Here is a 13,909-nt window from a genome sequence, read left to right as displayed (position 1 = left end):
TAAACTGACAGAATATTTAAGAACTAAAATTAGACTTAGATATTCTCAGAGCTGTGATTTTCCTCTTCTTTGTATATTTTCAAGTGCTAGAAAATACATTGGTGGAGTTACTTCAGTTACTTGGCCAGTGACTCAATGGGTGTCTGTTTTCATCGTTAGCACCTTTTGTTTCATGGCAATGTGTTGCTTCTTTGTCCTAACTCACTTTCTCTTACCTCTTGCTTTCTTCTAGTTGCTGGAGGAGTGCACAGAAAAGCTGAATCTGAACATGGCCGCACGACGAGTGTTCTTGGCAGACGGCACTGAAGCCCTCAAACCTGAAGATATACCCCATGAAGCCGACGTTTATGTTTCAACAGGAGAGCCCTTTTTAGATCCATTCAAAAAAATTAAAGGTAAAAAAGAAAAAAATATACTCTACCCCCACCCACAGTAAATTGCTTCAGGGGTGCAATTAAAAAATGATTTTCATCCTGTCTTTTTTGCATGGTTTAACAAAACTAATGTTTACGCATTTACAGCTCAGTAAGAGGATAATGTGCTTAATGAAAGAAAAATCCACTGACAGCCACGTTTATTGCCCTTCATTAGCATTGGTGCTTAATTTAATATAGATCTGAATAGACATTAGGGAGCCTGCAGGAGGTTAAATGGTGAAAATATAATAAATTAAATCAGAGATTATTGAATTTACTGTTTAGTTTCTGTGACACCCAACAGACATAATTCATTAGATTTATTCTCTCAGAAAATAGTTCAAAGTTTCAAGGAGCATTTATTCATTTACACTCTTGGTCTTTTTTCAGATGGCATTAACATAACTATGAAAATGTGATCAGAATAAACATATAATTCTTATATACATGTGATTTTCCTAACAAAATTTTCCATAAGGTAAATACTGCAGCTTGAGTTTTTTAAACCTTGAAATGTGTGTGTGTGTAGTTTATATTTGTGTGTATATATAATATATATACACATATGTGTATATACACATATGTATATTATTATATATATACACATATATATGTGTTTATACACATATGTATATTGTTATATATACACACAAATACAAACATATGTATTTTAGACATATGCTGGTAAGCTCTTTTTTCAAAAGTGCAGTGTTTCTAACATTCACAAATGTGATTTTCTAAACTAAAACAAACATTTTTCTTTCTTCAGTGAGAAAGAATACATTTCCAGAAAGAAAAGTACTGAGAATATTCTTACAAGCATGTCATATCCATAGTCTGTCATCAAATGCTATATATAGTAATCACATTTAAATGACATAAGAACTTTGGCATGCAAATTCAGGGTATCTAACTATGTTCCCCTATACTTTTAATACTTTATTAGAAGTATTTTTTTCTACAACTGCTATAAAGCTGGTGAACCAGGACAAGTCTAGGCAATAATTGTGTAAGTGGAAGAAAAGTAATTCTGGAGTTCATTACAGATGAGATGATGAAAATTCTTCCTCTATTAATGTTATTATATAAGATGATACTAGGGTTTCTATCTCTTTGAAAATACTTGATCATCAGGAATAATTTCTTGAAATCAGTAGAAAGTTCAAGGTAATTTGGTTCAAGGTAAAGAAACTTGTTGCTATAATACTCAGTAAAAATTACCTGTGCAAAAGTGTAGACCCATATATTTTTCAAATCTTGATTTAACTTTAAATTATGGCTCCTTTTATTTTGTATTCATTGAATCATTTGTAAAATTAATCTTGTATAAAAACATGAGTCTTTGTAGGTAAATGTTTCTGTGACTATTTTATATTTAAGTGTGTATGTAATGAGTGCTTCCTTAAAATCTTGATTGTTTTTATTAATAAGAAATACTGGCCTTTCATTGATAATGGTATTGGTGAAGAGATATATAAATATTATTTATAGCCAAGCTTCGTGGAAAATTTTCTGGACATGTATGCTTAAAATAACAGTGTTAAACACATGACTAGCTTGGTGGATGATTTTTAAATGTACAAACTAATTTCCTCCTACTTTTTGTTTTCTCTTTTATCCTTTTTAAAGCCAAGTCCAGAACAAAAAACTTCTCTGCTTTGTCTGCATATCTTTGGCTGTGTTTCACTGTGACATGCACTGCTGTTCTTTTAGCACCAAAATGTTGGCACACACTCCTGAAAATTTCACACCATCTCTTGCTGGATCAGCAAGCTTAACCCACCAAAATCTGGTGTTGTGCAATGGTTTTTGACTGATAATCAATCTTTATGCTGCTCGACAGTTGTTGCTGGGACACGGAGTAGAGCAGGTGGCAGATGTGCCTTGTCTTTTGAGAAAAGAAATTGTAGGTGAGCTTGGACACAGACTAGCATATCACATGTCCATTAAAAAGACCTAGGATAAGTATAATGGGGAAAAAGCCACTTGTCTATGTTAAGCTCATAGATAAGCCTAGAAGACTAAAGACTGATATTTGGTTTCTTCCAGAACCTTAAGAACATAAATGTAAATAAATATTATATATACATAGTATAGTCTTTAACTTGAATTAAATAATTTGAGAGAAGTGTGGGAAGATTTCAAATATATATCTATATCTATCTACATATCTATCTATATGTCTATATATCTATATCTATCTATATATCCCACATATTCACATGTACTTTTTCAAATCAGATTAAAATTACCTTTCTTGCATGTATTTTACAGATAATCAATAATTTGTCAACTTGCCATGAGTGTACCATAAAAATAAGACATGTGTGAATAGTCTTGAAGGTGGTAGATAAATTTAGAGTAAGGAAGCGTTCTAAAGGTAAATAGGATAAAAACAGCTGGCAGAATTGGGTGCTACTCTTGTAGCTCTCTACGTGAACATGAATATTTTATATTCAGGTAATCAACAGGCATTAGAGTCAATAATTAGCCATTACTTTAATATAAAGATTTCCATTCATTCAGCAAACATTCATTGAGAGCCTACTATGTGCCAGGTACTAGACCACATCAGAGACAGATGAAAAGGGGGGCTTAGAGTCTTTTTTTTTAAAACCATTATTCTTTTATCTCTGATTTTAACTTCAATTTAATTTAATTCAATCTAAATTTAAACCAATAAGTATTTAAGTATCTACTATGTATGCAGTTTTGGCTTAGGGATCGAAGTCCTGGCCTTTAAGGAGCTTATAAGTTACAAATCCTTAAAATTGAGAACCCTTTTTAACAACATAAGTCAAATGGGTCCTCCAAAGGAAAATTTACATTATTTCTGGTACAGGAAGGCCAAATAAGTCTGTATATATTTTGGCAATTGTATTTCCATACTTCACTGTTTTCTTATTGTTCTTTGGAAAAGCAATGTCAACAGTGAAAATAACCTCAGAACTATTTCCAGATTTACTAAGGTAGAAAAAGACCTAAGGAACATCTCTAATTTTTAACTACTTTACTACCCATTTTGAGTACCACTGTTGACAGCCAGTGCCACTAGATTTAATAGAAAGCCAGAGAGCTATTTATCACATACCTGGAAACACAAAGCGTTCATGTAGAGGTCAAGCCAAGGTCAAGACTGACATGAAGCATTCCCTGTTGAAAAGCAGTATTAGAATAATTCTTACATTTTGAAGTTAAATGCCTAAGCAGAAGATTGTGTGTGGGGAAAAATAGAAATCTTTTTTATAATAACTCTTGATGAAGATCAACGGTCTTATTAGGTCATATAATTATGGCATTTGAAGATTCTGAAATCTATTAATAATTCTCTAGAATTGTGAAGATGTAGTTAATGAATTGTTTGAAGAGGCATTTTAACATTTTTGGATTCATGGGTATGCACTTTAGGTTTCATTCAGTTTCCTCAATCTTCTTTAATGGCACAGTGAAAATGCTTGCATCAGATTCATGGGGTTTATGAGAGTTTAGCTCCTTTATAACTGTTAGAAGCTGTAGGCCGTGCCAACCTAGCATAAGAAATGCCCTGCAATTACTTAAATGTCTTAAAAAAGATGAGAGGAAAAAAAGCTGCTTGGATCTAACTCATTAGGTCCAAGTTCCATTGTGTGGTGTTCTGATTGTTTAAAGTTTTCTTTAGCTTTATATTTTCATTCTTTCCTATATATTCTATTCGACTATTTGGCTTTTAGAGCTATCATTTACAATGATTCATTTCAGTCCTGAGTTTTGTTAACCAGAAATGAAACTGAGTACTATGAATAAGATTTTACATCTTTCATATACTGTATTGTGAAGATGTAGTCCCAGAAAAAAATCCATGAAAAGAATTCTTGATACTACACCTAAGATCTAAATTTAAACCTAGAGATTTTCTGCTAACTGCCATGTGATCTACAAAATGAAATAATTTGCTGTGACAGCTTGTGATTGACAAGAATATGTGTGAGCACATTTAAAATAGGCCATCTTTTCATGTAGAAGTAAATGTCAGTGAAATGATGGATTCTCATCATTTTAATTATTGATGATTTAGAAATATTTCAATTCCATGACATACAAGACACATTCTAAATAGCAGCATAACACTTTTTCTCCAATCTATGTCAATAATGAAATGTTCTGTCATATTTTGTTTTTCAAAAAATGCGTTAGTTTAATGAACCTGGATTCATGCATTATATTTTGTTCTATTATGTATCTCTGAATTTGTTGATTTTTAAATGGTTGTGTTAAAAGCACATGTTTCAAGAAATAACCCACTACCCACCTCCTATCACACCTTGCTATTCTTGCTGCTAGATCTCAAGACAGTGCTACAGTGCTGACTATACCAAGGACTGCTTTGTCCTGCTAAAGCTAAGATTGGGTTTTGTGATGATCACACATGGGTAAAACTTAAGCATGTATTTTATTTATTTCCCTATCCCAAATGTTTAAAACCATTAAGAGTGTAGCGTATCTTTACTATATAAACAAACAGATGTCGATCTAAAGAATATTGCAAGAGTTGGACCTTCTAAAAACTGTCCTTAGCTAATAGGAAAATCTAGAGCATACAAGTGGCAGCATCTCCTTATATTGTCAAATTATCAAATCATTGAGAGTCATCTAAATCCTTGACATATTCATGAACTGTTGAGTTGCATATATACCTAGAGGCTACGCTTGTTTAGCGAAGGTGTGCAAACCTAGAACTGTCCTGATAATTTGAATACTTTCTGTATGTCACGCGCTGAGTTATGTGCTTTAAGTGTATTATATTTACTCCTCACAACTCCTGAGTTAGTGCTACAAGTCCATAATCTCTTATATGCAATTCCAAAATTCAAAATTGCCGAAGATAAAACAATTTTTTCAGAACTCATTTGGTAGCAGAACCTTACTTACTATAGATAACCAGTTGTATTTAAAAAATAATTAATATTCTTGGTTATGGGCTGCTACCCTAAACCTTTCTGGACACACTACATAATAACATATGATCTATTCACTATTAGGATATATGTGCTATATTAACATTTTTGTATCCATAAATTCTATTTATGGAATTACATCTGACCTTAGGACTTTGGGTAAGGTCCTTCTGTTGTAGCTGCAAAAAAAAAACAGATAAATTTTAATTCTCACTAGAGTATTTTTTAATGTTTATTTACTTATTATGAGAGAGAGAGAGAGAGAGAGAGAGAGAGAAGCAGAGAGAGAGGAAGACAGAGAATCCCAAGTAGGCTCCACACCATCAGTGCAGAGCCCAATGCGGGGCTCCAACCTATGAACTGTGAGATCATGACCTGAGCCCAAACCAAGAGTCATATGCTCAATTGACTGAGCCACCCAGGTGCCCCCTCACCATAGTATTAACTCAGAAGTATTATAAATACTGTCTTTATATCACATTGAGTTGTTTGCTACATGAGTAAAAGTAGACAGAGAGACTATCTCCCTGGCTAGACCTGAGAGAGTATGTGAGAGGTAATAAAAAAATTGTAGTTCTCTAAGGAGGCAGAGGAATAAAGAAAGACCATTAATTCATTTAATCATTCCCTCAAAATATATGTATTGAGTCCTTACAATGTGCCAGGCATTGCTCCAAACCTTAAGGTTATGGTGTGAAGAGAGAGGTCTCATGGAGCTAAGAGAAGTAGAAGGAGCAAAGACAAGAAATATATAAAGAACCAAATAAGGTGTTTATTGACAGTGGTAAGTGTTATAAAACAAATAAAAAGGGTGGTATCGTAAGAACAAATAATGTCATAGAAACAAAAGGAGATGATTTTTCAAATGAAACAGGCATTTGCAGTAAACTTTAAATCAAATCTTTTAGGCAGGTACTCTTTTCAGGGGTTTGCCTTTCAGACCATTAGTTTTTTAAGCTCTCAGACATGTATTGGGAAAGACATGAGAAACGTATTATTATTTAGTGGCAAGAACACTAGCCTTGAAGTCAGATGATCTTGTAAGATTCTAGTCCCTGCTATATATATAACCTTGGACAGATTGGTCTGTGCTTCATTGACCTTACCTGTAAAATTGAGGTATAACATCTTAAGGAATTATTGGGTCTTGTCTTTATTTCTAAAACAAGATAAATTATTTGAAAATTAAATGTCTATAAATTCCTCGTTTAAATAGAACACTGAGAATAGCATTTCCTAAACATAACTAAGGTTCCAATTGCTATTAAGATCCCAAGGCTATTAATCAGAACCTTATGTCCACTCCTCCCTTTTTAGAATAGCTAGCTAGGTTTAGAATAGCTAGCTAGTCAGGAAAATAACAGCAAGAACATTTACTTCTGCTTTCTTCATTACTGCCAGGGAAGCAAACTACAGTACGAGCCTGGACAACTCACTTAGCCTCTCTCAGCCTCAGTTTTTTTATTCACAAATTGAGCCCCATAGTAGACACCTCACAGCATCATTGTGAGGAGTAAATAAGATGATGTATGTAAAAGCCTGCCATACATAGTAGATGTCTAAAACATCTGATCTTTATTTATTTTCCCTCCTTTTGCACTATCTCTTACTAGGCACATTTCCACCAGCTTTTCATACAAGCCGTCACAGTACCTGATTTTACTGCCAAAGGTATTTGCTAGGTCTAAGATTTTAAAATGCAGCTTTTTGAATTGTGACAATTTTTGCTTGTGCAAATTCAAATCCCTGCAAAGCACCCATGTATACAGCATGATATAGGAATCTGAGTTAGAGCCTTTGAACTCTCACTATATTGTGCTTTTTGCCTTAAGAATTTGTCCAGGGTGTAAGTCAAAATCAAGTCCTTCTTTTTAGAAAAGTCCCAAGTGGTCTTGCTGTGCTCTATTCCAAGAGTCATATTTTAAAATATGTTTATGACCCAAGGCTAGCCTTTACTTAAAGCTGCCATAACTTATTTCAAGAAAGTTCATAGAAAAGTTCAGGGAAAGGGTGAAAACATTTTGATTGGCACAATAGATGGGATGTTTGTAATTTTAATCAAATTTAAATTGAAGACATACTTCAAATGATATGTCAGACTAGTGTTACTGAGTTAAAATCTAATGACAACCACTGTCATTATTAGTTAAATATAACCATCATGCCTATAGCAATAAATGATGACACTTAGGAACATGCAGAAACAACACAAGTATTTAAAGAAAAGGGAGTGACTAGAAACTCAGTTGAACACAGGAATGTGACCTGGATTATTCTATTTACCAAACATAGAAGCAATTGTATTTTGAACAAATGATATAATTGAGTATAGCAGTATGTTTTCTTACTGTCAGAACATTTATATTTTATAAACTTATCTTGCACCCATGAAATGATGTGCTTGTTTATATTTAATGTCATTATCTATACCTGCTTGACAATCAGAACATTAAAGTATTTTCAAGTTTATTGCCCAACTAGAAGAGAATGAATTTTTTTTAAATAAGATTTTTAATAAGCTCATGGATTTGAAGTTGCAAATGTGCTGCTTTTATTTTGATGACAAAAGGCAGTATTCTTTTTGCCTGGCACATGCAAAATGGAAAATTACAATGGGGAATACCCAGATTTATTTAATTTTATGACAGATGTTGTATTTTTTGAAGTAGACTGAGAAAATGTAACGATATTGTAGGTAGACTTTCTATCACAGAAGCAGGCTAGAAAGTGCTTTATCTTTTTCATGATTTAATTATAAACAAAACCATGAAAATAAAATAGGATGTGGATTCTTCAAAATAAAATATAACGTATGGTTGGGGCCTAACATTTTCCGAGTGCTTCAGGACAGTAAATATATGAATAGTCAAGGGGACTGGGCAGTCCCTAAGCATCTGGAGATGTCCCATTGGGGAACTATTTTCCAAGGTTATGCTGAGCCTTAGAATTTCACTTGAGTGTAGTCTCCACTGCCATTCTCACCCAGTGGTCTCTTAACTTTCCAGAAAGAAGTGCATGAGGAGAAGACAGGGACAGGTCTGATTGTGACTTTGGAACCCACTAGGTGTGGCTAGCAAATTTAAAGGAGAGGATGAGGTAAGACTAGGACCCCTTCTTTGGCAGTTGAATGTAGAGGCACTGAGACTTTGCTGAGAGTACTGTCAACAAGACAGAGTCTCAAGAACTCTCCAAAGTGGACCTCCAGGGATCCTGCTATTGCATTCATATAGGGATAGGCATTGTATTTGGTTCTACTCTCTGGGGAAACTCCCAGTAGTGAGGATAAGCTCCCATTGCATTCTCAATATCCCCTTTTGTAATCATCAGATGTATAAATGTCTGTTGCCCCTCTAGACCAAGTTAGTTTCAGGCAGAAACCATGGCTACCTTATTCACCATCATTTTCTGGCACAGGGTCTGGCACTTAATAGATGCTCAGTAAATGTTGTTCAATGGATGAATGAAGGACGAAATGAAATAGGTACCATGGCAAACCATCCGTATTTCAGGGAGGTGACTGCCAGGAAAATAGATCTCATCAGAGCAGCAGGCTCAGCTGTAAATAGTCAGTGGATGTTTAGGAGGAGTATATTAAAAACCCCCTACCCCAAATTCATATGTAGATTTGTGAATGTTCCTGTTTGGCAGGGGGCCAGAGTAAGCCAGCCCAAGAATAATTACATCGCAGAGAGGCTAATGGTTATGCTAATGCTTGTCTGAGACCAGACAATGCTCAGAAGTGGAGTGCTGGGATAAAAGATTCTCCCAGGAACCTGTAGATCTGAGATTTTCAGCCCTCCCATATCCTCTCAGGAATGCCCAGTCTTGCCTATTCTCTCTTCTCAATCATTCTTTTGGTGGTGATAGGAGGCTCTCTTCTTTCATTTAGTACTTCTCTTTGTATTTCTTATAGTGCCTTGCATACAGGCAGTGCTTGTTAACTATTATTGAAAGTAAGGAAGTAAGGAAGAGGAGATAGTGTGACCTTTGGGAAGGTTCAGGGCCACTGCTCACTGTTGTGCATAGCTGAAGGACTGTGGAGCTACACTCACTTTTTTTCAATTTCACCATGGTGCAGGGGAGGGGGAGCTGAGGAGGTGGAGAGGCAGTTTTCTAATTCTTGTAAAGGTACCAGATAGCCTCAACACTGGGAGAGATGCCAGGGTTTTAAGGTGAGAAAGTTAACAAAAGACAAAGATATAGAAAGCATTTGCTAGCTATGGCTAGTATGTTTTCCGAGAAGCTCAAAGTGGGTTTAGATGGCACTAAGTTTCTTGTTTTAATACTTGGCCTCGTTCCTGCCCCAGTACCCAGCCATCCCCTTACTATTTGATTACTTCTCCTTCTACCCACTCCCAACCTCACTTAATCCTCTAACTCACCAAGGCTAAAATCTAGGCAGGGCTTTGGTGAGCATCTTCAGTTTCTTCATGCTGCTGTGAAAGGGTGAAGATTCTGTTTTTCCGAGCTGCCTGGCTGGCTCAGTTGGTAGAGCACACATGTCTTTATCTTGGAGTCATGAGTTTGAGGCCCATGTTGGGGGTAGAGTTACTTTAAAAAAATTTCTTCTTAAAAAAAAAAAAAGACTGTTTTCTTCTTGCCCCTGGATATAATAATGCTTACTCAGGCTGTCAGCCCTCACCACATTTCTTCATGTGAAGACATATGGCTCTAGAGCTGTGATGTGGAGAAGAATCACCTTGTGTTGCTAAATATGACGGTTCTCTGGTTCTCTAGCTGTTCTCATATAGGAGACCCATGGCCCGTATTTTGAGGACAAGCTGCGTTTGAGCTGTTTTTTTCCCTCACTTATCCTAATAGGTTTGTTACCTAGAGAAGCAGATTTTGCCTTAATGTAAGGAAGATTTTTCCAATAGTTTCACCTTTCCAAAAGATGGAATGGCCTGCTTTGGGAAGTGTGGGGATTGTAAGCATTGTACATAGGCTCTAATATGACTACTTCCCACCTTCCTTGATCCATGCCGGGCCACTGTGTGTTCAGTCTCCTCCCAATGATCCATCATATTGTTGCATAATTCTGCGTCTTTATTTGTATCATTTCCTCTCTCTGGATTATGCTCTCACTCTTTTACACACTCTGTGTGTCCTCTAAGTCCTACCTTATGTCCTCCTCTGGGGAGCCTTTCTCAGCCACCATGAGCTGTGGCAGGTGTCCCTCCTCCATATTCTCCCAGTACGTTATGGATACCTCTGACCAGGCACCTGCCATATTTTGTTTGTTTTCCTTTGTTGTCTTCCCAAACAGACTGAGAACTCTTTGAGGCAGCAGGGAACATGTTATAGGCACTGAGTGCATGTTTGTTGAATGAATAATTGAGTAAATGAAGCAGGTGGTTAGAGTCAGTAATTTTCAGTTTCTTTGAACTTCAAGGTTGTGCAATTCTGAAGTCAGTACATTGTAATGCACTAAGCCTATGACTTTTTTGCTTCTTCCTACTCTGAGCTATCTTTCATGATATGTATTTTGGTTTCTGAGTAAATTCAATGAGGGACATGGCAATGAAAAACCTAATTAATCATGAGTAACAAAATGTAATCTTTTTCCAAAATACTTAAAAAAACAGGAGTCCAATTTATATTTACTAATGAAAATATTACCTGGTATATATCTAGTGAAATAATAGTGATGCTCTTATCTGACATGTTTGACTAATATTCTACAAATATTTTTAAAAATTTTTTTAAGTTTGTTTATTATTCTGAGAGAGACAGAGACAGCACGAGTAGGGGAGGGGCAGCAAGAGAGGGAAAGAGAGCATCCCAAGCAGGCTCCATGCTGCCAGCACAGAACCCGATGTGGTGCTCGAACACATGAAGGTGTGAGATTGTGACCTGAGCTAAAACCAAGAGTCAGATACCTAACTGACTAAGCCACCCAGGTGCCCCTACAAATATTTTTTTGAACATTTGCTATGTGATAAGCCCTACTTCAGGTGCTGGCTATACATCAGGGATTAATTGCTTACATTAAAAATGTATGATCAACTTTTATTATTTTGTTAAATGTCTAATAAGCACACTTGTTTACAATGTGCTAGATACTAGAGAGGCACACAGATAAAAACACATTCAATGCCCTTAAAATGCTCAAATTATAACAAGGACACACGTACAAAACCAGAGAAGTTTAATGAAATGAGAGCATAAAGATGAAGCTATAAATCCTGAAGAAAGATAGATCAAAGAAAACTTCTTAGAAGAGGTGAGACTCAGTTGAAAAGAAAGAGAGAGAGCCCACCAAAAGGGAGGGAAAAGCCATGGTCAAGTTTGGAGTCAGAAAAGTGCATGGTGTGTGCCAATGGCTTATTCACAGCTCCCTACACTTCTGCAAAGGGAGATTATCTCAAAATCTTTTATTGCAGTGGTTCTAAACTGGGGTTGATTTTGACCCTTGGAGAAGATTGGGTAATGTCTAGAGATATTTTTGGTTGTTTCAACTAGGAAGGTCCTACTGGCATCCAATGGGCAGAGGCCAGGAATGCTACTAAATATTCCATAATACACAGGACAGCCATTATCACAAAGAACAAAGAGATGTCAATACTTACCAAGGTTGAAAAACCTTATTCAGACACAAATATTTGTAAACAAATCACAATTTTTTTTTCTTTTTCTAAAAATTATTTATTTTTTAAAATTTATATTATATCCAGTGCTCATCCGAACAAGTATCCTCCTTAATGCTCTTGCCCATTTCACTCATACCCCCACCCACAGCCCCTCCAGGAACTCTGTTTGTTCTCTATATGTAAGAGTCTCTTATGTTTTGTCCTCCTCCTTGTTTTTATATTATTTTTGCTCCCCTTCCCTTATGTTCATCTGTTTTGTATATTAAATTCCACATATGAGTTAAGTTGTATGATATTTGTCTTTATCTGAGTGACTAATTTCACTTAGCATAATCCATCCACGTTGTTGCAAATGGCAAGATTTCATTCTTTTTGATTGGCAGGTAATATTCCATTGTATATATATACCATACCTTTTTTATCCATTCATCAGTTGAAGGACATTTGGGCTCTTTCCGTAATTTGGCTATTGTCAGTAGTGCTGCTATAAACATTGGGGTGCATATGCCCCTTTCAAACAGTACACCTGTATCCTTGGGATAAATACCTAGTAGTGCAATTGCTGAGTCGTAGGGTAGTTTCATTTTTAATTTTTTGAGGAACTGCCATACTGTTTTCCAGAGTGACTGCACCAGTTTGCATTTCCACCAGCAGCACAAAAGGGTTCCTCGTTCTCTGCATCCTTGCCAATGTCTGTTGTTGCCTGATTTGTTAATTTTAGCCATTATGACAGGTGTGAGGTTATATCTCATTGTGGTTTTGATTTGTATTTCCCTGATGATGATTGATGTTTAGCATTTTTTCGTCTGTTAGCCACAATCACAGTAGTTTTCATAAGGACATTTTGACCAAATTATAGGCACTGGGGGCAGCTGCTTTTTAGGTGGTCTTAAGGTGGAACTATGGTAGGATGTGGGAAAATAAGAAGTTGGGGAAATCTGGTCATTTTAAACTAATGGAATTCTTTTATTAATTTTTACAGTGTCATGGTTAAGACAGCAGGCTTTGAAATCATTAAACCTAGGTCTGATCTCTGATTTACTTAAAAGATGTATGATAGAGATCTCTATGGTAGAGATGTAGTTGGTTAATTTCCCTAGGTTTCATTTTCCTTGTCTATAAAATGGAGATGATAATGTTACCTACCTCCTAAGATTGTGAAGATAAAACAAGTTAATGTACATAAAGCACTTAACACATTGTTCTGTATATGCTAAGTTCTTGATGAAAATCGTGAGGAGAATAATAATGTCACCATTTACTGTGTTTCTTATTTACACATAAGTGTTTTGTCTGTATAAATTCTTTCCATCCATACAACAAATAAGGGAATTACTATTACTGTTCTCATTTCTCAGATAAGAAAACTAAGGTAGGGGTGCCTGGGTGGCTCAGTCCTTTGAGTGTCCAACTCTTGATTTCGACTCAGGTCATAATCCCAAGATTGTGGGATCGAGCCCCATGTCGGGCTTCGCACTGACTGTGGAGCCTACTTAAGATTCTCTCTGTCTCTCTCTCTCTTTCTCCCTCTGCCCCTCTCCCCTTTCTCTTTCTCTTTTTCTCTCTCTCTCTCTAAAAAAAGTAAAGAAAAAAAATTAAAGCAAATAAGATTGACTGATTTTTTTCAAAGATTATGTTAAGATTCAAATCTAGGGAGTTTAGCTGCAGGCTCTTAACTACTAGAGAAGCTGTTTATCTAATATATTGTTAATACATTTTAGTCATCATTAGTACTATTTTATTAGACTGTTTTGCAGGTTGGTTTAAACATCTTTACTTGTGTAAACATTTTTATATATTTCTAATAATCTTTCCATGTTTATCAGTATCAACAAAAATCTGGAAAATAGGAGGAATACCTTTAAAAAACTGTATATTTTTATGTTATAAATGATATTTTCAAATTTAGTTTAAAATGTACTATATTATGTGCTTTTCCTACATCCATCAAGAGTTCTTTCAGAAAACT

General features: G+C 35.6%; 1 protein-coding gene across 2 annotated transcripts in view; it reads left to right on the top strand.

Moving 5' to 3' along the window:
- Window positions 1-13,909, top strand: part of DCDC1 (doublecortin domain containing 1) — a 491,420-nt gene that overhangs the window by 42,147 nt on the left and 435,364 nt on the right. For both annotated transcript variants that reach the window (XM_047878425.1, XM_047878424.1), the window contains exon 6: window positions 233-395. In XM_047878425.1, coding sequence (XP_047734381.1) covers window positions 233-395 — 163 coding nt within the window. The remainder of the gene's footprint in view (window positions 1-232; window positions 396-13,909) is intronic.

Source organism: Prionailurus viverrinus, chromosome D1 (assembly GCF_022837055.1).
Source record: "Prionailurus viverrinus isolate Anna chromosome D1, UM_Priviv_1.0, whole genome shotgun sequence".
Lineage (NCBI taxonomy): Eukaryota > Metazoa > Chordata > Mammalia > Carnivora > Felidae > Prionailurus > Prionailurus viverrinus.
This window is presented reverse-complemented; position numbering and strand designations above follow the sequence as displayed.